Below are 26,978 nucleotides of genomic sequence, written 5' to 3'. Positions count from 1 at the left end.
GTAAACTTTTATGGATGTTGAAAAGTAAAAGGTTGAGTACTGATAATATTTCTACAGCTTCTCTTTTTATGGACATCGCTCAAATAGTCATTTAGCCCTAGATGAACTTTAAAACCCTCAGCAAATATACTGTATGGTAGGGGCTGCGGATGAAATAGCGTATATTCAGTGCCCTTAATGAAATCAGTCTGGTGGGAGAAAAGGCACACAAATTGACTATAATATAATGTCGAAAGCCCTGTATGGGCCATAAGAATAAAGGTAGAAGAAAAGGCACTTAATTCTGCCTGAATCGATTAGGGAAGACCACATACAGGAAATGGCTCTTGAGTTAGCTTCTGAAGGATGACCAAGCTTTTATAAAGTAATTAACTCACAAGGCACAGAGATATGAACATGTGTATTTATGTTCTTTTGAGTGGCCAATTGTAAGCAGAATGTAGGAGTAGGAGGAAATGAAATGGGAAAGGTAGGCTGAGGCCAATTAGCAAATACATGGTTTAAAGAGAGTTCTAGGGGCACCTGGGTGGCTCAGACAGTCGAGCATCTGACTTGGCTCAGGTCATGATCTCACAGCTTGTGAGTTCGAGCCCCGCATTAGGCTCTGTGCTGACAGCTCAGAGCCTGGAGCCTGCTTCAGATTCTGTGTCTCCCTCTCTCTCCGCCCTTCCCCTGCTCATACTCTGTGTCTCTCTAAACATTAAAAAAGTTGAAAATAAATAAATCGAGTTCTACATTTTCCCTACAAGTGACAGAGGGAGGCCCTGATGGCATTCACTCGGGGAGAAATATGGCCAAATAAGTGGCTTAGAGACAAGATGAAGACACAAGAGAACTCCAGCCAGGAGGCTGTCGAACAGCACAGAGGAGAGGCAGAGAGGACAGTCAGGCCAGCGGCTGTGGGAATGCTCAAGGGGATTCAGATTCACAGCACAATTAACAGTTCATGACCAAGTCAGCCTGGGGAGAAGAAGAGGACCAAAGAGATCATCAAGTTTCAAAGTGAGGAGCTCTGAGGACAGTGGTGACATTAGTAGAGATGGGGAACAAAAGGGACAGCAGATGGTAAAGGGAGGATGGTGAGGTTAATATTGGCATTATGGTTTTAAGGTGCATGCTATCGGCAAGGGTGATCCAGCAGGCATGTGGAATAGAACGCAGGATTAGGAAAGAGGAGCCAAAGCCAGAAGGTTTCTGGCATATATGGGCCATACACCATGGTGGGGAAGGAGGCTGGTTAGCAGATGTGCACAGCCCCAAGAGAAAACACCAGAGAAGAAAATGGCAGAGACATCAACATGCACCATCAGACGGAAGAGCACAGCTCCCGCAGGAGGCTGAGGAATGGCTTTCAGCCATGTGGCCGCAGGAAACAATTTAAAATATATTATGAACATCTCAGGTACATGGTTTCAACTTGGATGAGGTTAAAAAAAAAAGAGAGAGATTGCAGAAGGAACGTGCAATGTCAAGACTAAGAAGAGGACACTGCCTTTGCCATTATAAAACCCTTAGTATTCTCCAGGAGGGATTATTTCGGTTGCCACACCCACCTAGAACAATGTGAGCAGTTTAGGGAGTAGAAATGTGGAAGCACTGGTTATTTTGAGTCTTTCAAGAAGCTTAATGACTAACAGAAGAATAAGGTGAAGCGGTGGTTTTAGGGGAAGAGAGTATTAAACGAAGATTCTCTAGGTTCTAGGACATTAAGAGAATACATAATGCCTCAAACAAGCGATTAAAATTCCCACTCCAAAGGGACTCGAGCTACATCAAAAATTGTTGTTCTGTTCCAGATAACCTCACGTTTCCTTCAAAAACATCAGACATCAAAAATGCCAAGTATAACAAAGAATTAGTGAAGCCATTTGGAACAGATCAGGAGTTTTTGCTAAATTCAAGTTTACTTCAGGGGGAGAAAAAGGCTCGGAAATCAGAGAAAGGCGTGAAGCTCGGTACAGTGTGTGTACTCAAACATGTCAAATAATAATGGAAAAGAGAAATTTACCTTCTGCCAGTCGCTGTTTCCATCCTTGTGCTGCATATGCAAAGAATTCATTATTCAGAGCTGAAGAACTGAGGCGTAAAATTCCATCACTTCCCATCTAGGAAATAAGCCGAAGAAAACAAGACGCCATCAAGAATAACTCAAAACAAAAGTACAGAGGAAAGAAGAGAAAACTGAGGGTGGGGCAGGAGAGAAATAGCGCGGGGTAGAAGGGAGGACAGGAACCTTGCAGAAGGTGAATCTCCTGGTAGGAAAAGTGCACTCTACATCGACTATTATATTGACAAAAATACATGAAGTTAAAGGAACTCTTTATAAGGCATTTCCATCACAGGTGGTGAGTATAACCACCGATCCCCCCGATGTGTGGGATTTCATCAAAAACAGTTTTATACCTTTTATCATTTCAATATGCCTTAAATGGTACCACATTAAAACTCAACATGTTCATACCTTTAGATCGTGTTTATAAATTAAGTTTTCTAAAATCTGTGGAGGCTAAAGAAATCCAATCTGGTCACTTGGACTCTTTTGCCGGCTGAGGTTTAGACAACAAAAAGTTCTAAAACATTAAAACAAATACACTCACACTGTCAGATATACCCCGCCCCTCTCGTCTCCAACTGGGAAGCACACAAAAAAAACAGGTAAATAGTAAAGTGTAAAACAGGGGCAACTTTATGCTACTAACCTTTTTCCTCAAACATACTCCTTCTTTTAAAATTCACATGTAGAAGGGATTCGGATAAGCATCATCAAACTGGATGCTTTTAACTTTCCAATTATTTACTGCACCTTCCGTGTGCATGTAGTCTGCTTGCTGACACAGAGAATGACAGAATCGGCCATTGCCCTTGGCTGGCCGCCCAAGCGGTTGAGGAGTAAACATGGAACAGCACACCATTAGGTGGGTGGGAATTAAGAAGGGCAAACAATAAAAGCTGAGGGATGACATCTAGGTGGACAAGAATGGTGAGGAAGAATGTGATGCCAGAGGCAAAACCGGTGCAGAGTCTTGCAAGATAGGATCTGAACAGAATGGTTTCAGAAATAAAGCACGTAGTGTTACTGTCACCGTGACCAAGAGCTAGCTCTACTGCAGAGGCAGGACATCACAGATAACCGTAACGGGACCACGTAAGAAGGTGCGAGGTGCTTCAGCCTGCTGGTCAAAGGCCTGGCAAACTGTAGCTCCAATTCGATTTTCAAAGATTTCCTCTTATGGCCATAGACACACTTCACGTGTACTAAGCCCCAATTGTCACTGCTACCTGAAAGCGTGCCCAGAGATTTCTCATCCCCATGTTTGTTTGTTCGTGGCCTTTTCCACACTCCATGTTCACCCCTGAAATACCACCCCTTTTTAAAAATTTCACTCAAATGACACCTTCATGAATGTGTCAGCTGAAGCATCGTTCAGGAGCAAAGCAGAACACTGTATCTCAAAGTAAATATTATATAATTACTCTAAATTGGATAACAGTAGATCGAATTCAGAAGAGAGACACTGTGAATAAACATGAGGGATGTTGAATGCTGCCATCACGACATCCACAGGGAACCGCGGAGCTGACATTCTGAGTTTCTTCATCTAAGAAGATACTGATAACCATGCTAAAATATTCAATACACTTCACAAATCTCAGGGAAGACTCCATTCATTCATTGAACTATTGTTTACTCACTCACAGCTCCTTCAGCCTTTGTCAACAGACGCTTATTAAGCCACTCACGTGAACCCATGTACCCGGCTCTTGTATACAGTGGCAGCAGAGAAAAAGCCCCCGCCCGTGTGTCGAATATGTTCTACATATAGCAGATACTTCGGGTCCCCGTGTATCTCTTCCACCTGCCTGAGTTCAGCGTGGCTGTAATACAGTTATATCACCAAGCCAGCATCCCACCTCAGTGTCCTCCCACAGCCCCAAGATCCGAATGGGTAAGTTACCCAGCCTTCCCACCTTCTGACTGGACAATTCTAGGACTCTGGCTTCTGGAATGCCGTATATATGCACTGAACCGATGGATACCGTTTGGTCGTGTGCTCTCAGCAGCTGGACTACATGGGCCTGGGAACCAGGCACAAGACTGTGCCAAACCCTGTAAAATTAAAAGTCCGTGCCCCGGGGGAGAATCATTTCTACTATGTCAGGGTTTCTCAGCCTTAGGCACTACCATCACTTAGGTCTGGAGACTCCTTTATTGTGGTAGCTGCCCTGCGTGTTATAGGCTGGTGAAGAGCATCCCTGGCCTCTACCCACCAGATACCAGTAGCAATTGTGACAAGTTAAAGCGTCTTCCAACATTACCAAACGTCCCTCAGAGGCAAACTCATCCCCAGGTAAGAATCATCGCACTATTGGACACGGGCTCCACTTGAGCCAAAACTCTGCCTGGTTACTTTGTGTCTCTCAGGTATCAGCGGGCAAGGGGAGGACTTACTGGACAGGTGAGATAATCAGCCCTAACCATCACGAGGGAGGGGGACTGCTGCCATAGTGTGGGGGCAGAGAGAAGGATGTGGGGGGGAATGCTGGAGATTCCCTGGGACATATGTTGGCGCTTCTGTGTCTGGTGGTAACGGTGAACGTGGATTATAGCAAGGACAGTCAGAATAGGAAAGGCAGCCAAGGGCTCAGACTCCTCAAGGATGGCAGTTGGGGCCACTGAGCCAGGCAAACTAGCAGAATTACTGGCCGAGTGTAAGGAAATTCAGAAATGGGTGTCAGAGAAGGGAAATGATAAGCTTCAATTACAGCCTTAAGACCAGCTTGAGACCAGTAGAGCCTGCAGCTGGTCCGCTAACCCCCTGGTCAAAAGTCTTGGTCTGCCCCCCCCTCCCCACCCCCACACCAAAGTATGAGCAGCCACTAATTAAAGTGACAGAGTGAACTTAACATGAACCACAACAAGGTCTGAGTGGTGCAGAGGTAGACCAGACGGGACATTTGTGATTCCACATCTAGCCTACAGGAATACAGAATATCTGGGGCAACAAAGCGCACTTGCCCGGCTCATGCCTACAAAACTCTAGGACTTTCTCGGATGCAGATACAACCTGGAAGTGCAAATCTTGGTCCTTGGGGCAACGCCCAATCTATGAGAGACGAGGGTTTGTCATGGTGAAAGGTCCTGCTTTCCTGCAGTGCTGGGACAGTTTTGGGACTCGTTCTACACATTTTCCTAGAAAGTCCTCCATAGAACCGAGACCTGGTTATCTGGAGGGTTTTTCCTCTCCTTGTCTTCGCATCATCTAATCCCTGGCTTCTTCTTCCAAACTGACTATACTTAAGTTCTTATTCCAGGCTCCACTTTTGGAGGGAAGGGGCAGGGGAGGATCCTAAGTAAGACTGAATCCAAGGGGTTTGGGCTTTATCCTCTATGTGGAAATGGTCCAGTGAATGTACCATATAAGGTAAACCTGAGCCTTGAGGCAGGGGTTGAATCAGCACGGTGCCTCAGGCTAGTGGCCTCCAGATCCAAGTTAGCCCCTTGACATACCCCTGTATATTAATTGCCTTTTTGGTGTGTGCCACAACGGGAGAAAGGTCTAAAGCACTGCTCTAGGTAACGAGAACTACCATTAAAAAGGTCTAAGCCTAGGAAAAGCCCCCAAAGATTTGTGCTTAAAATGATAATTCTGTCACCTTTAAAAAGGATGAAATGGAGAGGAATGTAGAGATGCAAAGGCATCGCTAGAAGGTAATGGAATCCTTGCATGAAAGATAATAAAAGAAAGGCAAATGTGAGATATTCAGGACTGGGTGCAGGGCTTCAGGACTGAGCAGGTAAAGGCAGCAGATGCCAAACGGGGTCAGTATGCTTCCTGGAAATGGGGTGGATGAAACGGCAGCTAAGCTTCAGAACAAGTCTTCAGGCAGCGCTATGAAAGAGGTCTGGCAAAGCCCAAAGGATGAAGAGAAAGTCCATCAGAATGATACCTCTAAGAATCCTGAAATGTTCTGTGAATATTGACTCTGAATGTCTGTGGATGGTTTGGGAGCCTTGAGAAAAAACTTCACTTAGGAAGACTAAAAGGGAAGAGGTTTTCTTATTGTGCAGATTTTAAATAGGACTAGTAGGTGGAAGGCAAGTCCCCTGAAGAGGTAAAGAAATTTACTTGCTATGAAGTGCATTTATAGAAGGTACAATGAATAGGTCCGAATTTTTCTATATTTGAAGACATGCATGGTGTCTCATCACCTTCTAGAGTCCATGCAATTCCTAGGTTGCCTAGATGGAAGGTACTCAAATAAATGTTTATTGCTCCCCTTGCTTTGTGTAATGAAAGATTTAAAATTTAACTCTGGTAGCTGATATGCAGGATTTTAGTTGTGTGTATTTCCCAGGCCAAGGGCATGATTAGTTATTAATTGAAATTTCGGCATAATTTTAAGACACAAAGAAATACCAGATCCAGATTAGCTCTGACAGAGTCTCAAGATTTCAGCGCATGAGGATGTGAGGCAGTGTGAAATAAACACATTCAAAAATATGGAAGCCAGCCCTGAAGGAAAATGTTTTTCTTTTAAAACAGAAAAATAATATTAACTGCCAGACTTCCAGCCTGTATGAGACAGCGCAATTAAACACTAGGGCTAAATTGGACCCAGGAAATACAAGCCAATAAAACTTTTAAAATACACTATTAATTTTATGGCCTTTAAGAAATACTGTCCAAAAGACATAACATTTTAATGAGCTGGAACAATAAACATTTCTGAAAGGTTTACTTATTTATTTATTGCTGAGCTATAAATTCTTGTTTTTCAGAATACCCACACTAGAAATGCTCATTCTAAAATCTCCCTCAACCCTCTCATAATGAAGTGTCTAACTAAGCTGTTGATAAATTATGCTTCCTTTTTAATTAGGAGGGGAAAAAAACTTTGAACATTTTAGTTGTTACAGAGGAAAATAAATATTAGTAAAGGGAAATGCATTCGTGCAGAGATCGTTTCACAAAGGTTTAAACTTCTTATTGGTGAGTGTATCATTTGCCTTTGATATTGATTTTAACAACACCCATTTTGTGGGGTGTATGTCAGTGGAATTCAAAGGGCTAAAATGCCAATGCTACTTGCACACTATCCAGTTTTTGAAGTTTGACAAATTTTAATTCTGTACACGGATACATCTATGTTTAATAATAATCCTTTAAATGTCTAATACATTCTTTATCACTTTTTTCTTATTTTGGGTTTCTTGTAAGTGATTCAGAATGCATGATATGTGGGCTGCAAAGTGGAACAGTGAGAGATGTGTCGGGAGAGTTAGAAAATAGCCAGACAATAATGGGACACCGAGATATACTAAGCAATGTGGATTTCATTCTACAGACAATGGGTGGCCATTCAAAGTGAAGCCACATCATGCTGAGTGCACCCAGGTAAGCAGGCTGCTGATTGAGATGGGGTGTTCAGGATGGGCCTCTCAAATGCTCACGATTGGTACGGGACGTTCACAGAGGCACCTGGGAGCAGCAAGGAAGCAGTCATGCAGCCAGGTGGGGAAGAGTGCGCTAAGTGAACGGCCCAAAGACCTGGAGACATGCTGGGGAGTAGTGGGACAGGAGCTGCATGGACAGAAACACGCTGGGCATCAGACCCAGCGTACTGACTGGCGTTTCCCCAATGTGAGCTGGAAAGCCTTGGAGGGATTTTGCTCTGAGGAATGGGAAGTTCTGGCATTTCAAAAGGATAGCTCTACTGCTGTGTTTAAAAAAGACTTTAGAGTAGTGCCATCCAACAGCAATAAAAATGTCAGCCACATGTGTGATTTCAATTTTCTAGTAACCACACTGAAACAATAAAAAGAAACGTGAAATTCTCATACCACCTTTTATTCAACCCAAACTATCCAAAATGTTACTGTTTAAATTTATAATCAGTATGAATTCTGATATTTTTCATTGTTTTTGTATAATAATTCTTCAATATCAAGTGTATATTTTAAAACACCTCAGTCCAGGGGCACCTGGGTGGCTCAGTCAGTTAAGCGGCCGACTTCGGCTCAGGTCATGATCTCACGGTCCGTGAGTTCGAGCCCCGCGTTGGGCTCTGTGCTGACAGCTCAGAGCCTGGAGCCTGTTTCAGATTCTGTGTCTCCCTCTCTCTGACCCTCCCCCGTTCATGCTCTGTCTCTCTCTGTCCCAAAAATAAATAAACGTTAAAAAAAATTTAAAAAATAAAATAAAATAAAATAAAATAAAACACCTCAGTCCAGATTGGCCATATTTCTGTTGCTCATCAGCCACTGGTGGCTGCTGGCAGCTACTGCATGGGACAACACAGTTTTAGACGATAGAGACTTCTCAAGACACACGTATGTAGTTACTGTGATAATCCAGAAAAAGATGACAGTAGCTTGCACTAGGGTGGCAATAGGAGAAATGATGAGAAATGCTTGAGTATGATTATATCCTGACTCAGGATCAACTCAGTTTCAACTCAGGTTGAACCCACAGAAGTTGATGATGGATTGGATGTGTGGTGGGAGGGAAAGAGAATAGGCAAGGATGCCAACAAAGACTTTTTATTTGACTTTGTCAATTACGATTATGAAATTTTCTATTTACTGAAAGGAAGAAGACAGGGGAGCCTGGGTTGCTCAGTCAGTTGAGCTTCCAACTTCGGCTCAGGTCACGACCTCACGGTCTGTGAGTTCAAGCCCCGCGTCGGGCTCCGTGCTGACAGCTCAGAGCATGGAGCCTGCTCTGGATTCTGTGTGTCCCTCCCTCACTCACATTCTGTCTCTTTCTCAAAAATAAACATTAAAAAAAGAGAGAGAGAGAAGAAAATGGGAGGAGGTTTGGTTTTAAACCAATTAAGGCTGAGATGCTGATTATGATTCCAAGCAGATACCTCAGATCTATCATTCTGCATAGAGTGTAGGGGATGCCCTGAACATAGGCAAGTTTAGGGACAGGGACTCCTCTGTCAAGAATCATCAAGAGAACGCCAAGGTATAAATGATGAACTCTTAAGACTGTCAGGGAATGGGGGTGCCTGGGTGGCTCAGTCGGTTGAGCTTCCGACTTCGGCTCAGGTCATGACCTCAAGGTCTGTGAGTTCAAGCCCCGCGTCGGGCTCTGTGCTGACAGCTCAGAGCCTGGAGCCTGCTTCAGACTCTGTGTCTCCCTCTCTCTCTGACCCTCCCCCATCCATGTTCTGTCTCTGTCTCAAAAATAAAATAAAACATTTAAAAAAAAAAAAAAAAGACTGTCAGGGAATGGAAGTAAAGAGGAGGGACCTGTTCAAGAAAAAGGTATAGGGACCAGACTAATGGAGCTGAGTGCATATGCTGTGGGTGGTAAATGAGACAAAGGTGTAAATGAGGAGTTCCAGGCATAAGGCCTGGATAATCTCGTGGATGGTGGTAGCAGAAATCAGGACAGGAAAAGGCACATGGAAGAGCAGTATTCTGGACAAAGAAATGACGGTTTTTGCTCTGGATATGCTGATATGAGGATATCTTGAAGGCATTCGAGTAAAGGTATCTAATCAATAACCAAGACTTAGAGAAAGAAGCTCAATGGCAAGGGATGAATCAAAGAAAACTAAGAATTCTTAGCAAAGAACGTGTATTTGAAAACATGGATATGGATGAGACCATGCAAGAAGAATTTACCAAAAGAAAGAAAAAAAAGAAAAAAAAAGATGACTTTAAAGCAGAGACCTAGGAACACTAATCTAGAAGGAATGGGCAGAAAACATAGATCTGGCTACGAAAGCTGAGCAAAAGCTGTCGGGGGAGGAGGAAAATCAGAACAAGGGGTAGAGAGGCAAGGGAAGAAAGTGATCCGTACTGTGTGTGTGCTAGTATTTACCAAGCCGTGTAGAATTATTTAGGTCAGCAGTATGTGCAGCAGACTATAGAAGTTGCTGTGTCCAATAAAAAATTCCACAGAGTCTTTAGAGCAAAGACAAGCCAGGTAGAGGGAGACCAAACAGAAGACAAACGCAACAGCCAAAGAGTGATGAGCAGACGAAGTATATAAGTTGTCATCACTGATCCTCTTATACCTGATCAAGCACCCAGGGCTCTTGTACTATGTATCCAGTAAGAATTAAAGTCAGTGTATTCATGGTCTCTAAAGGGTAATTTTTCATTTTTTACCTTATCATCTAATAGGATTCAGGTGGCTTAGGAGACTCCAAATGCTCAAGGTTTATCCATAAGGGAAGATGTAATTCTTATGCATGAAGTTAGACAGAAAAATGAAAGAAGGTTGCCGAGAGAGAGTGTCAGTAAGGGGAAGAGGACCAACGACAGACTAAGGACAATTTGGCCAGTAACTTTGGAATGCTATTTCCAAAACTGCATTAAGATAATATTCCCCAAACTGTATTTTGCAAAATAGGAATTTTAATAGGTAATTTTAATTCTAATGGGTAATCCATCTAAAAGGAAATGGATTCTGCCATCCAACAAATATGGCTTGTATTTACTAAATGTGATTAAATAGTTTTCTTTACCAAAAGTATTTTCTAATATACTATAATTTATTTTAAACACCCAAGAATATATCTATCATGCAGTCTTTCCCCAGTTTTTTAACCCTGTAATCCTCTGACAGAACAATGATCAATATCTCAGGGAACAAGTATTCTCCAGAACATAATTTGGGAAATGATGCATGAAGAGTTGTAAGTCAGTCAGAAGCAATCAAATGAAATAAACCTAAGCACAATGAATTTACACAGAATAGATACTAAATCCCTGTTGAATAAACGAACAAAAATTTCTCTCAGATCTGGACACAGGATAATTTTTGTTACATTGCAGAAATCAAATGTCCAAAGTAAATAAATAAAATAGTGAAGATAAAACTGGAGAATATTATGCTAAGTGAAATAGGTCAGGCAAAGACAAATGCCTGATTTCACTTACATGTGGAATTAAAAACAGAACAAAAGAATAACAACAACAACAAAAAACCCCACGCTCTTCAATCCAAACTGGTGGTTGCCAGAAGAGAGGTGGGTGGGGGATGGGTGAAATAGGTAAAGGGGAGTAAGAGGTACAAACTTGCAGTTATAAAAGAAATAAATCACAGCAATGAAATGCAAAGCATAGGGAACATAGTTAATACTGTACCAATGCTGTATGGTAACAGAGGGTGACTATATACATTGTGGTGACACTGAGTAATGTATAGAATTGTTGAATCACTATGTTGTAGACCTGAAACAAATATAGCACTGTATGTCAACTGTACTTCAATCATCAAACAGAGGAGCAGCTAAGCGATGTTTTTTAAAGTAGTGAACACTTACAAAGAATGTAACGGATGATGTAATAAGCTTTAGACCATAGGCCTAAACAACTTCAAGTTCAAAGCCCACTTCAGGAAAACAACCATTTGGCATTTCGTTATAAAAAACACATCAGAATTTAAGTAAATACAACAACTTTTCTTTTAAAAAATAGAGATTGTGATTTTAAAGTTGTAACCAAGATGATTTGGAATTACATGGAGGTTAAAGAAGAAAGAATATCATACCAGGTCCATCCTCTTTCCACCTAATTCAATTTCCACATAGAATTAAGCTTAAACAAAAAGGAAATCTAGAGAGAATATATTACCTCAAAAAAAAATCAACATTTAGACAGAAAAGTAGGAGGCTTTTGTGTCATCACTGTTATGACAGGGCTTTAAAGGTGATTTTATCATCAAAGCCCCTCTTCTAAACTAAACTGATGCCTTTTCCATTACTTGCTGCTCAGGGGATCACTGCTGAGCACTAGGGCAAAAAGGACAAGGGAAGAAGTTCAGCATGGAAGGGCTTGGGGGATGGAAGCTCCCCCCCTACTCTGAACGAGGCCAGGAGTAAGGCTTAACTAGAATGAAGTTCTTCAAGCAGAGGAATACAAAGGGAGTACATAGCACCAGTTAATTATTCAACGAGATTTTTGTGTACATAAATTGCAAAGGGCTTTGAAACTAAAGAAGATTATAGGATGGCGTAATGGTAACTAACCCTGTGGGAACTGCTTACTGCCTTCTCATTAACAAACGCACAGAAACATATATGCATATGAATCTGTGTATCTGTATCTCTACGGGTATATATGTGTATCCATGCATATACATATATGCATATAAGTGTGTGTTTGTTGGGTGTATACCATACACACCCAACAAACACAAAATTTTCTCCTTCCTCTGGAAACACAATTTGTAAGCATTCCAACCACTTGGCTAAGATAATGGTCCTCTTTTAAATTCTAAGAGAAAGGTTGTCTCTCCCAGCAGATGACCTCCCAAGCCTCTAAGTCCACGGAGGAAATGTTCAATCAGAGGTTGTAAGGCCATCCCCTAGAGTACGACATGTTTGCAAGCAGTTTCGCGAGACCCAAGCAATGGGAAAAAAGAATTCCTTAGCAATAAGAGAAAAATAAAAATTTTCTCATAATTACTGCATATACAACCAGGAAAACCACATTTTTTGAAGGGAAATATATGAAAAAAGAAAGAATCTTTATATTGATTCTTAAAAGTTTTCCATCATTGAGTTTTAATTACTATACTTACATGGGAAATGCCTTAATCTTCCATACAATATTATTAACAACAATAATCATTTTCTAATGACTTTATTCTACGTTTTTACATACTGCCACCTTTTCTAAGAATCATCCCATTTTCAGATTTTAAAGGGAGGAACCTCTTTTCAAAATGCTGTACTGTCTTTAATGTTTTAGCAGTTTGCTCAGAAGAAATAGAGCCTGTGATGAAACAGGTGAGAATAAATGAAATAACGACGTCTGATGGCAAATACAAAGTCACTGACAGATTAAGCTTTGTTCAACTTCTCAAAACTAGAGAAGTATGTTTTCATGTTTATATGGTTCATCTCTTTTATTTAATTTTGTGGATAATTGGGACAATTTGACAGGGCTTGATGAGAAATTATTTCTTTATACAAATGCAGATAAATAAAATTGGAACAAGTTTTAGCATACGTGAGAATGTGTATATGTCTTAAAGGAGGATCTCTCTTATAACTGTATTTTCATCAACGTTCCTTCTGTGGGCAGGAAATAAAGAAAACTTCCAAGGTATCCAACCATGAAACAGAATACTAACGCTTTATTTAGTGAAAATCAAGCTCATGTTCTTGTATAGATAAAATAAGCTTATGTCATAATGTAGTGGGAAGCAATGACTCACTGTTTCTACTTGTAATACACTGAACAGCTGTGTTTAAGTGACTATCTATTAGTCACTCATTTCTTTAACAAACATTTCATAAGCATCTACTACGTGCCAGGAACCATGAAGTGGACAGCTTCTGCTGCCACAAAAGCCTAGCTCCTAGAGTGAGACAAGAAAGGGTAAAGTCCCTTTCAATAGTATAGGACCCAGAGAAGAAAAAAACGCTATGAGAACCCCTAGGCCTGGGTGTCTGGGATGTTTTTAATTCCCCCTTTGTAATCTGTTAATATTCATGCCCGAAGGTACCTCCTTCCTCCTCTCTCTAGTTTAACAATGGCTCTCAATCCACTTTTGGTCAATAATAATAACAACTAAAATCAATAATTATAATAACTGTCACTAATTTCATACCTACAACAAATCCTGAGGGTAGGTAAGTGGTGAAGCAGGACTTAACCCTCCAAAATGATACCTCTTTATATCATATGTCTTCCTTTAATTAACATGCAGGCATTCATTCTTCCACTCAAAATCTTCATATGCTAGGTGCTAGAAATACACCAATAAAAAATATATGGTCCCTGTCCTATAAAGTTATAACAACAAACTGTGTTAAGATTCCTGAAGGAAAAATAATAAATAATCTAAAAGAATGTTCTAGGTGCAATTGTATGCAGGTAGGATTCTCTGAAGTATTGATATCTAAGCAGAGATGTTTAAATGGAGGATGGAGAGGCATGAGCTCTGAGGTGAGTAAAGTAGAAGTCCAACAAAATATTAGCAAACTGAATTTAAAAATACACTAAAAGGATCATAAACCTCAATCAAGCGGGCTTTATTCCTGGGATGCAATGATGGTTCAGTATCTGCAAAGCAATCAATGTGAGAGACCACATTAACAAACAAAGAATGAAAACTATAGGATCATTTTATTTTTTTTTAAGTTTATTCATTCATTTTGAGAGACACAGAGATAGTGCGAATGGGAAAAGGGCAGAGAAAGAGGGAGAGAGAGAAAATCCCAAGCAGTTCCTCGCTGTCAGCACAGCGCCCAAAGTGGGGCTTGAACTCACGAAACTATGAGATCATGACCTGAGCTGAAACCAAGAGTTAGGTGCTTAACCAACTGAGCCATCCAGGTGCCCCTGATCGTTTTAATAAATACATAAAAATCATATGACAAAATTCAACATCCATTTATGACGAAAACTCTCAACAAAGTGCGTGTAAAGGGAAAGTACTTCAACCTAATAAATACCATATATGACAAACCCACAGTTAACATACTCAATGGTGAAAAGGTAAAAGCCTTTCCTCTAAGATCAAGACAAGAATGCCCACACTCATCATTTTTATTTAACACAGTACTGGAAATCCTAGTCACAACAATTAGGCAAAATTTAAAAAAAAAAAAAAAAAAGGTAAGAAAAGTCATCCACATTGGAAAGAAAGAAAGTAAAACTGTCACTATTTGTAGATGACATGATTCCACAGATAGAAAACCAAAAACTCCACCAAAAAAGACTAGAAGAGGTACTAAATGAATTAAATAAAGTAGCAGGATACAAAATCTATATACAGAAATCTGTGACATTTTAATACACTAATAATGAATTATCAGAAAGAAAAATTAAGGAAATAATCTCATTTACACCTGAATCGAAAAGAATAAAATACCTGGGAATAAAATTTAACCAAGGAGGTAAAAGACCTGTACACTGTAAACTGTAACACTGATAAAGGAAACTGAAGGAGACACAAATAAATGGAGAGATATTCCATGCTCATAGATTGGAAGAATTAATACTATTTAAATGTCCGTACTATCCAAAGCAATATAGATTTAATGTAGTCCCTATCAACATTGCAGTGGCATTTTTAACAGGACTGGGACAAATAATTTTAACATTTGTATGAAACCAAAAAAGATCCCAAATAACCAAAGCAATCTTGAGAAAGAAGAATAAAGCAGGAGGTACTCATGCTCCCAGATTTCAAAACACACTACAGAGCTACAGTAATCAAAACAGTATGGTATTAGTATAAACAGACATACAGATCAATGGAATACAATTGAGAGCCCAAAATTAAACCAACACATATATGGACAATTAATTTACAATAAAGGAACCGAGAACATACAACGGCAAAAGGACAATCTCTTCAATAAATGGTGTTGGGGAAACTAGACAGCCACGTGTGAAAGAATGAAACTAGACCACTATATTATACCATACACAAAAAATTAACTTAAAATGAATTAAAGGTGTGAATGTAAGACCCCAAACCATAAAATTCCTAGAAAAAAACACAGGAGGTAAGCTGCTTGACACCAGCCTTATCAATAGTTTTGTGGATCTGACTCCAATGGCAAGGAAAAGAAAAGTAAAAAAACAAAACAAAATACAACAAAAACAAACAAAACCCTTACAAACAATGGTTTGTGTTTACATCAAACACAAGTTTCCTCATGGTGAAAAAAAAACATCATCACAACAAAAAGGCAACCTACTAAATGGGAGATTTTGCAAGTGATACCTCTCACAGGGCTTTAATATCTAAAATATATGACGAATTCATACAAGTCAACAATAACAAAATAACAACAGCCTGATGAAAAAATCGGCAGAGGACCTGAATAGACATTTTTCTAAGAAAGAGATACAAACGGCCAACAGGCACATGAATAGGTACTCAACATCACTCATCATAAGGGAAATACAAATCAAAACCACGATGAGATATCATCTCACACCTTTTACAATGGCTATTATTAAAAAGAGAAGAAATAACAAATGTCCACAAGGATGTAGAGAAAAGAAAACCCGCATGCACTGTTGGTGGGAATGTAAGTTGTTACAGCCACTAGGGCAAACAATATGAAGGTTCCTCAAAAAATTAAGAATAGAACTACACTATGATCCAGATGTTCCACTTCTGAATGTCTATCAGGGGAATACAAAAACACTATTTGAAAAGAGATATAGACCCCTATTGTTTACTCAAGCATTGTTTACAATAGCCAAGACATGGAAACAACAGAAGTGTTCATCAATGCATGATAAAGATATGGTGTGTGTGTGTGTGTGTGTGTGTGTGTGTATACACAGACATTAAAATATTACTCAGCCATTAAAAAAAGGTTAAATCTTGTCATTTGCAATAACACGGATGGACCTTAAAGGTATTATGCAAAGAGAAAGAAGTCAGATGGTAAAAGAAATATCAAATGATTTCACTCATGTGGAATCTAACAAAACAAAACAAATGAACAAACAAAACAAAAACAAACTCATAGACACAGAGAACAAATTGGTAGTTACCACAGGCAAATGAGGTGGAGGTGGGTGAAATGCATGAAGGGGGTCAACTGTGTGATGATGGATGGTAACTGGACTTTGTGACCATCACTTTGTAGTACACATGAAAATATCAAGTTATAATGCTGTATGCCTGAAACTTATATAAAGTACCAATTTTATGTTGAGAGAGAGAGAGAGAGAGAGAGACAGAGAGAGAGAGAGAGAGAGAAGCCACCAAACTCTGAAAAGGGAGGTAAAGAACCATGTTATAAAGGAAAATGGAGTGAATGGTGGTAGCTGAAGGAGTATGTGACACCAAGATTTGTTGCTATTGTGTTTGCCTGTTTACCGCCCCCCCCCCCCATTTTTTTGATGGATAGTCTTAGCTGACAAGGTCCACCTCTCTACAGTTTAGTTTCATCACATGTAAACTAAGAATTACCAACTCTTTACTTCAAAGAGCTTTTGTGATTATTAGCTCAATAAATATATGCATAATGCTTTGAACAGTGCTGGTTTAGGGAAAGAGGTCAAGAAGTGGAGCTCTAATACTAATCATTATTATTTAGTAGAAGGTATGGCAGACACACCCTAGGGTACCCTAGTGAGTCACACCTTTGTATAATCCCCTTCCCTTGAGTATGGTAAGAACCTGCAATTTGCTTCTCGCCAATTGAAAACAGAAAAGATGATGGGCTGTCACCCTCTTGATTATGCTACATACAACTCCATCTTAACCAACAGAGGCAGAAACACTCTCCTGCTGGCCTCGAAGAAGCAAACAACCAACCATGTTGTGAATTGCCTATGGAGAGAGGTGACCTCAAGAGTTGGGGGCTTCAACCCTACAGCTGTAAGGAAGTGAATTCTGCCAGCAACCTAAATGAGCGGGGAAGAGGATTTCAAGCTGCAAATGGGAATGCAGCTAGCCAAGACCCTGGTTTCAGGCTGAACAGGGAAATCAGCTAAGCTGTGCACAGACTCCTGACCCATGGAAACTGTTGGGTAATAAATATGCGCTATTTCAAGCTGCTGAATTTGTGGTATTCTGTTACACAGCACAGAGAACTAATACAGGAGAGGTGAGGAAAATTTTTTTGATTGTTTCTTCTTTGTCAGTTGAGAGAAAATTATCTATTGGTGTGTGTGTGTGTGTGTGTGTGTGTGTGTGTGTGTGTGTGTGTGTGTGTCTGTGTCTTGGGGATAGGAGGAGAGAACACAGGAATAAAAGGATTATCAAAGATAATGGAATATAAGAGCAGACTGATCTCCATGAGGGCAGTGATTTGCATGCCATGACGGAGTACGTGCCTAGTAAATATTATTGAATGAACTACTTTGTTGCAGTTTAATTCTATTTATTATTTGATGCATCTATGTGAAACCCTATCCAGTCTTTGGATGAGGCAGTGCCCACAAGACACTTTTGTTAGGATATATAGACAACTGATTTTGTAAGGAGCATACAGGTAGCAGAAGACACTTTCAGTTACTCTTTAATATAAAGTAACAAGGAGGAAAAAAGGCAGACAAAGGATTTCAGTTTTTGCCTAGGGATCATCAACACTACCATTATGTTAATGTAACATAACATTCCAAAGTGTGAACAATTTATCTCTTCAAGTTCAATCAATCTGTTGTATGCAAACCAGAAAATGGAAGCCAAGTAGGCTTTAAACTGTGTGTATAACCTGGCTCCTCTCATATCGCCCTAGAAATTAAAAAAAAAAAAAATCTGATATATGGAGACCTTTTTGCTGGTATTCTCCTTAGGTAAGTAACCCAGCATGCCACAGTGGAAAGAGGGCAGGCTGGGTTTAAAGTTAGAAAATTGAGCTGCTGATCCCAGCTCTGCTTTTTCATAGCCACCTGAAGATGCTCCAGTTTTGTAATAGCTTTGAGTCTCTGTTTGTCTCATTATTCAAATGGGAAAAATCAAACACACTTGCAAAGCTGTTATATGAATTCCAAGTAATAATTTTAAAGAACCCAATATACTACCTAGTGAGTAGTGAAAGTGTAAGACACTACATATGAAACATGAGAATTTAAAAGATTTTGTAATTTATAATAATGCCAACCATTGTTTATACGGTGCTTAGTTTGTGATCTTTCAAATCATGGAATTCTCAAGTATGTCCTCTTAAGTTTACATCACCTGAACACAGATACTGTGATATCTAAGAAACAACATTTGGAGGGGACTATCTACTCTGAAACTAGGCATCACAGCTGGAGAGGCGTAGGCTTTGCTGCCTTACTGCTAGTTGGTCACATGACTTCTACTACCTCCCTGAAAACTCAGCAACTTAGCCAGGAGCAAAATCAGTTCTACTACCCACGCCATAGCTGATTGGCCATGAGACCAGTACACGGCCAGACAAAGTTGTCACAGAGGAACACAGTATGACTTCAGATAATCACCTTCTCCTTGTTTAAGGGAAAGAGATAAGGTTGGAAATACCAGAAGATATCCTTAAGAAGAATAAAGATACCCTAAAATGATAGAGCAAAAGAGATGAGAGGTTTAACTCCCTCTTCCTCCCCTGCAATTAAAGTTCCCCTTGCCCCCCATGGATCTCTATTTCTTGCAACCTGAGAAAGGCCAAACTAACATAACTAGAAAGTATTACACTGAGTAATCTATTAAACATTTTCCACTTTGAAGAGAGTGTGCAGTTCATTGGAGAAGGAAATTCCATTTGCAAAAACAGCCAAAGACCATGAAAAAAGTTGGACTGCAATGCAAATTAATAACGAGCCAGCAGCTCAACTTAAAGCACACTGTAAGAGTACAGTTTCATACAGATAAGGCTCTAAATCAACTTTTAAATTTTCCTAACAAAATCCAAACATGCCACCTAAATCACATGGACACCAAGCACCTAGATGAAAATCCTAAGACACACAACTCTCCTGTTGTTAGTAATAGAGAATGCCTGCCCATCACCTAAAATTTGACATACTTATGTCACGGATTAGTGACATACATGCTAAATCTTCATTCCTTTATTTCTTCACTTCCCAAAAGACATTCTATGATAGTAATCCATGAGATGTTCCTAGGGAAATAATAGATTTTATCACCAATTAAGTTTGAGAAGCATTGTTTAACACCAAGTTCAACAATTTTATCCACTACCGAGCTTTGGAGCCTTTACTATGCAAATGAGTAAAGCATTTCTCAGACTCCTGTAAAGCCAGAGCTACAGCTCTCTACTGGATAATTCTGTGGAACTGAAGTTCTACTGATTGTGTTCACTACAGGAAATGTTGCCTTACAGTAACAAGGCAACTGCTGTGGCAACTATAGCAAGTTAGAGCACTGGAGAATCACAAAGCTAGACTCTACTTTATTACTCTATTCCTGAACTGACACATCTTTATAAATTCCAATTTAACGAACTCTCAATCTGTTGTCAAAGGCCAGAATACGAAATGACCTTTGTGAACTACATCCCCACCATTTTTACAAAATTGCCATTGAAACATTATTCAAATGCTGTTTGGCACTTGCTCCACGTAAACCAATGACTCCTTTTTCAAAAAAAGAGGTCTGTCTATACGACTTTCTGTGCTTGTCTTTTGTCTTTGATCTCAGCAATCTTTAAAATAAGCTGTGTGCTCAAATTCAGGGACTTCACTCAAGACATGCTCAGTAATGACCACACTGTATTCCCTTTATGCTCAATAACGACCCTACCGTACCCCCTCTCTTTATTAGCTGCCATGCATCTCTTTACCTGTATCTCAAACATTTCACTTTTTAATCCTATGTATCCCGATACTTTTTAAATGTAAAGAGATCATAAAAAGTGAAACCAGTTTTAACATTCTTTATTTTCCTGTAAACATTTCATAAATACCAAGAAATATATTAACCTTCCTAAAACTACACATAAAAACAGAAACGTCATTGCTAATGACAACAATATTACTCAAAGATAATGTTTCAAGAATTAATCACATGTATTTTTGATAACTGTTAAGTCCACAGTGGGTCTACTCCCTGCAGAAAAATCATCTTTCCTCCAATTACTACGGCTTGAGAGATAATAGAAAGCAGAGCTGAATGCGATCAAATGTCTACATGATATGTATGTAAAAGGTTGATGTGACAAGCAGAGAGATAATATTCCAGCTGATGCACAGGCCTCCTGTGAGGTTTTTTAATACATTAATGCACAAGGCAGACCCGTATGTGCCAGATTGGTCTCACAATGTCAGGAATGAATTTGTAGGGTTTTTAGAGAGTTTTCTGGTTCAAAAGCAGGAAACAGGACAAAAATCTGGACAGAAGAGACAGCTTAAGAAGTCTTGGTAAATTCATGCAAATTTAATTTTTTAAATGTACACATGTGCACAAGCTAGTTAGCTCCGTGAACTCACGCAGGTCTGTAACATGGTACTTAGCACCAGCATATGGACACCATGAAGAGCTTCACTGGGAAGCAGGAATAGGTAAAAAAGTGTTGTACTCAACTTCTTCCCGGTTAAGTAACTTTGCCAATTATAAATCTTAACTAGACCAGTCATCAAAATGGACAAGGATCTTGAAAAGGTCCCTACCAAGAAATGGATTCAACACTAATGAGAAAATTAAAGCAAACCAAAATACAGTAGAGCTAACACACGTTCTTCTGGTATCTACCTACTAACTCAGGAAACAAGTTGTAGTCTAAAGCCAAGTTGGGTAAAACCTGGAAAGAATAAAAAGGATGCCTGCTTCTCAAGGGAAATATGTAAGCAATAAGAAATACCCTTGGCTCACTTTAGAGTCAGAACTAACCATATGTCCTTGGGCAAGTTGCTGTAACCATTTGGAACTCATATAAAAGGTCTGTAAAATGAAGTGATTAAAATAAAAGATCGCTAATGTTTTTTCCAGACCCAATGCTCTACGGCACAGGTAGAGCAAAGGGGGGAAAATAAATGACAGTAATCCCAAAGATCAAGCCCAAAGAAGCAACAGTTAAAACAGGGTAAAATGGGGTTGGAAGAAAGCAGGTGCCTACAAGTGCAATGAGTGTTGTGATGCTATGAGCTGGTGGCCACATGTACTGAAGGTAATCTGAACCCTTGAAGGCGGCTGTACTAAAACATGTGAACCCACCCTGCTGAGATGCAAAAGATTAGGGTGTGCATGTGTGTCAAGGACTGAAAGAGCAAAAGGCAGGATGAGTTTCTGGGGGAGAAACCTTATAAAAACAAGACATGACACTTGAAGTGTATGTGTTGTGGGGGGAGGAGTATTTTTAACAATTATGGGGGGCGTTGCTGGTCTTTAGCGGTCAGAGAGGAAAGATACAGAGGCCACGTTGTGCGCTCACGGTCACACACACAACGGGGAATTTCCCTGTGCTCCACAGGCCTTACAAATGACTTAAGAGAGCATGTAAGTGTGGAAAACTTCCTATACAACTGCTAGGATGATCCAAGATTAGACTATCATTGCATCTTGCTGCATGGATTTTAATATATACTGTATTTTCTTTCTAGGAATGTACCTAACATGTATGTTGAAGGAATACAGAAATCGTTGTGTTCAAAGCTTTTATAGAAGTTGTTCATGGAAAATTGCACTGCTAGAGTTAACTCCGGTTTTCTAGACGACCTATCAGTCTCCACCCACAGCTACAGCCACCACAGCCATCCCACATGTGTGTGTAGTAATCCTACTCCCCACCATGGCTGCACGGATGCTTGTGTCTGACCGCTGATGTACTAGAACATAGAAGGTTTAGTAATCATAATGTCTTTTTTTTTATTTCTCTCATCTATATGTTACTGTATGTTATTTACATGTTTAAAATGCGTGTGTGGGAAAATTACATATTCTGTGACTTTAAAGGCTGTCAATGGACTTTACAAAATATGTATTTTAGAATAGGGTCACTACCTTCAGAGCTTTCATTCTAAAATTTTTTTAAATGTTTGTTTATTTTTGAGAGAGAGACAGAGACAGAGTGTGAGCAGGGGAGGGGCAGAGTGAGAGGGAGACACAGAACCTGAAGCAAGCTCCAGCCTCTGAGCTGTCAGCACAGAGCCCGACGCGGGGCTCAAGCTCAGGAATGGTGAGATCGTGATCTAGGCTGAAGTCAGGTCACTTAACCAACTGAGCCTCGCAGGCACCCCCAGAGCTTTCATTCTTTAATCACGGGTTTTACATGTTTTGGGTCTACAGTGGCTTTTCTGTATTTGGTAAAAACTACAGGTGAAAACGGTAGTTTGTGTGCGACACGCTACCGTCTCCTAAGTATCCGTTCTGTGCTTCATTCTCGTATGTAACAAACACCTCCCACAAGTTTGAGCAGCATTAGCCATAATATTTTGAGATTCTTTTACAGTTCACTGTGACCACAGGATAGAGTTCTCATGTAAAGATGTAAGCAAACGTGATATGTGCCTCTTGTGGGTCACTTCTGTAAGCTCACCTTCCACAATCCTCGAGCTGGAACACACATGTGTGAGCTTCAACTATGGAATGAGCCACTGTGAGGGCAGAACTGTTTAATCACCAGAGGCTAACGAACTGTCTACTCGTACACTGTTATGTAAGGGGAGAACTGTTACCCTGTTTAAGCTGCCCTTTTTTGGGACTCTTTGTTACAGCAACATAGCTTCTACCTTGACTGAGGCATCCCGAAAACAAACAACAGAAAGACAAATTCACATGCATGTGCATGCACATGCGCGCGCACACACACACACATACTCACGGGGCAAAATGCGACACAAAACTTCAGAATTTCATAGAACTTAAAGCCTTTCTTGATGCTCTGAGCTAAAAACATGGCAGTGGTTGGGCACAGCTAAAGAGTCTCTTAGGAAAACTAGCTTAAAAAATATCAGAGGAGTTTTTGTTTTGGAGCAGACATAGAGAAACTCATTTCGTCAGCCAGTATCACAATCTATAGGTGAAACATGAGAGCACTCTGAAATACAAAAGTATGATTCAATGATTGGCTCCTTCCCCAATAACCTAAATTCTTTCAAATCTCTTATCTCTATTTTCAGGCCTGCAAGCAAGAAATCTTAATGAATGCCACAGTGCATTTAGCTGTGTTAATGCAAATACCAAGTAATAATCATCTCGACTCTAAAACTGTAATATAATTCTTTAAATGAAGGAAATTACTCAAATGCCATCATCCATATTCTTTTTCAGTCATTTATAAAGGGTGAGTTTCAAAAGCAAACATCTTACAACAGGCATATGAACTAGAAAACAAAGAGCCAAAGACAAACTTATGATTAACCACTACAAACGGGCTTTAAAAAGAATACGAGAAGAATTTTATCAAAATAATAGCAACTGTAAGATCAACATTAGTTCTCAAATTTTTGCCAAAACAATATTATGTTTTCTCTTTCTATATCTTTCTTCTATTATCTCATCATAGCAAGTCATAATACCTACAAAATAATCTATTGTCCATAAACTAGAAATTGCAACAGTATGTGGAACTAATGAATTAATTTCATATAGTATGAAAATGGATTTCATATTCTATGACTGTATCACCAGTTTTTCCAGCAACTGCAGGAACGGATAGAATTTTAATCTTTTTGACAGAAGTTTTGCATTGCTGAATGATACTCAAGTGACTAGACCACAAACGTGAGAACGTGGGAGCCCTGAAAAGAATTCTTAGGGAAGCAACACTGTAAAAATGCAGCACTATCTCTGCAAGAGATTCCTACCCCCCTGCCCCCAACACAGAGGGATCCAATCATACCATATGCTCTCACCCACAGGACACATATGACCTATGTGCAAACAATCAAGTCAACCACCAAATTTTATTCAAATGATAAAGGGGAGAAATTGCTTTTAAAATTCCGAGCTGTTTAAAAATCAGTTACCAGTGACACAATTCATTATCATAATAACTGAAAAGTGTTTCCATCTAATTAAATAATAACTGTACACTGACAAGGTAGCAATTAGTCATTTGGGAATTCAGAGAGTCCATGGTATGGCTTCTACTTCATAAACAGGAATACAATGGAGTTATGAAAACACTGCATACAATTCAGGAAAGGGAGCCAAACTAAAGTTTAGAAGAAAATCATGTATATTTTGAAGGCCTGTTTAAGGCATATGGCACAATATCAAATTAAAAATTAGATGGGAAGAATACTCACCCAATTATAAAGACAAAAAAAGCAAATGCGAATGCTGAGATTAGAAATTAAAAAAAATGATGTATTTCGCCAAAAGGAATACAGAAATTATGGCAATAAAATAAATGCTAACATCTGTTTACAAAATAAGACGTAATTTAGTTAATTTAGAAATCAATTCAAGAAAACCATGATATCAACACATTCATCTCAAATGACAAAATTGCTCTGTTGGGCTAAAATACAGGAAACTAAATTGAAAATCTAAATGAAATAATAAATCTGAAAAAATGAAAAACATAACATTTTAAAACAACATTGTGGAAAACAACACAATGATACACATGAAATTTAACTGTGTTTTATATATATATTTATTTTACCATAACATTTTAAAAATTTTTATAAAAGAAAGGGTTGGTAAAATATTTTTTTCAAAAAAATCAAACAAAATTTCCCAAGTATTCAGGAAAAGACATAGAATGAAAAGTTCAATGTGGTCAGAACAAAGTGAAATTTCATTTCTTTCATTACATAGTTAAAGGCAATAACTTGAGGTACAAACCTCTTATGGCTGAAAGAAAAAAAAGGATAAAATGAACTTTGTTAATCTTCACCAACAGACCCATATTTAAATGAGCAGGGAATTGTAAATTAGATAAATCAAGGACAAAAATTCAAGGAAATTTTACATTGGTTGGAATCAATACTATTTAAAAAGCCAACTGTAGAGATATATACCTTTAAAAGGACTAAGAGGGAGAATCTACTTTTTGTGTCTTTGACATATATTCCAAAGCTCATAGGCATCCCTTTCAAAGTGAACTATGATCAGATGAAAGAGAAAAGCCTCATTAAAAAAAAATGCTAATTTTGAGAAACATTTTTTGGTCAAGACATTCCAATGGCGGACACAATTTTTTAAACTGAAACTATTGCTAATCACACTTTCCTGGCTGGCCTTAATGAAGTACCCACGATACAGCAAGGAGAAAAATAACACATTTCAACCAGAACAAAAGCCATGACTCAGCTTTTAAGTCAGACCGACCAACCTCAGGACATGGCAGGTGAGGGGTAGTGGTGGGTGTGGAGGTGACTGGGAAGTAATGGAGGGAAGGACAAGCAAGGTGACTCTAGTTGCATGTGTGACAGAACAGATAGGCTTACTGCACAGCCAAATTACGGAAGAACAGTGGTTTTAATTTTTGCAACTTTTTATTGAAGTGTAACATAAATAGAAAGTGAACAAATCACAACTACATAGATTGATTCATTTTCACAAACTCAACACTGTCATGTCACCAGCACCCAGACTGAGAAGCAGAACAGAACACCACTCAGAAGTGCCACCTCCCAGGTCCTCATCCCCAAGGATAACATAACACCATAGATGTGCTCTGCTTGCCTTTGACCTGTGTAGTGATGGAATTAAACAGCACATGCACTTTTCTACGTCAAGGACTCTTGTTCTACGTGTTTCTGCGATTCCTTCATACTCCTACGTGTAGCATTAGACTGTTCATTCTCACTGTGGTAAATTCAAACACTGAAATACTCTACAGAAATGTACCCATTTTGCTGATTGTGGGTATTTCAGTCGTTTCCAGGTTTTGACTCTTGTGAACAGTATGGCTGCAATAAACATTTTTGCTCATGTCTTTTGGGAAATTGTGTGTGTGTGTATATGTACACATATGTGTACATATATGTATATTTATGTGTACATGTATGTATATGTACACATATGTACATATATATCTATGTGTGTATATATGTACATATATATGTACATACACACACACACAAAATTCCATTGGCTATAAATGTGGGAATTTAAATGTTCAACCAACTTTAATAAATACTGTTAAATCATTTTTCAAAGTGGTTGTGTACTCCCACCCAAGTGACAGTGCTGTGTGCTTCACTTCTTCATCGATACTTGTCATGACCCATGAAGGGTGCTTTGTCTGTAATATTACCATCTTCCTGGGTGTGTCTTTGTACTGTGTCATGGCTCATTTGTGTTCGCTTGATGACTAATGAAGCTGAGCCCCCTTTTTTAAATGCTTATGGGCCTTTCTCATAACATACTTTCTGAAGTGCCAACTCATGTTTTTTGCCTAAAGTGATAAAAATGATTAGGACTAATGAGAAAATGTAATGAAATTTTTGGATCACAATCCACCAAATTCAATGTCACCAATGAATGGCAGCCCCAAAGACAAAACAGAAATTTATCAAGATACTAGTATACACAATAGCATGAAAAATACTTTGGGATAAATAAATCCAAATGAAAGATGTATGAGACCTCTCTGCCAGTGGTTCTCAACCTCTCAGCCTTGGGAAACTTGCCCCTAACAAGACATTGGCAATA

The 26,978-nt window shown here is 39.3% G+C and overlaps 1 protein-coding gene across 1 annotated transcript in view; it reads right to left on the bottom strand.

Annotated features, from left to right (window-relative positions):
* ASXL3 (ASXL transcriptional regulator 3) overlaps nucleotides 1–26,978 on the bottom strand; it is a 175,687-nt gene that overhangs the window by 14,323 nt on the left and 134,386 nt on the right. The window contains exon 10 of the mRNA XM_053902545.1: nucleotides 2,009–2,105. Within this exon, the coding sequence (XP_053758520.1) occupies nucleotides 2,009–2,105 (97 nt within the window). The remainder of the gene's footprint in view (nucleotides 1–2,008; nucleotides 2,106–26,978) is intronic.

The sequence above is a fragment of the Panthera pardus genome, unplaced genomic scaffold (genome assembly GCF_024362965.1).
Source record: "Panthera pardus isolate Hobbes unplaced genomic scaffold, ASM2436296v1 HiC_scaffold_15, whole genome shotgun sequence".
NCBI lineage: Eukaryota > Metazoa > Chordata > Mammalia > Carnivora > Felidae > Panthera > Panthera pardus.
The sequence above is the reverse complement of the archived record's forward strand: the minus strand, read 5'-3'. Positions and strand labels throughout refer to the sequence as shown.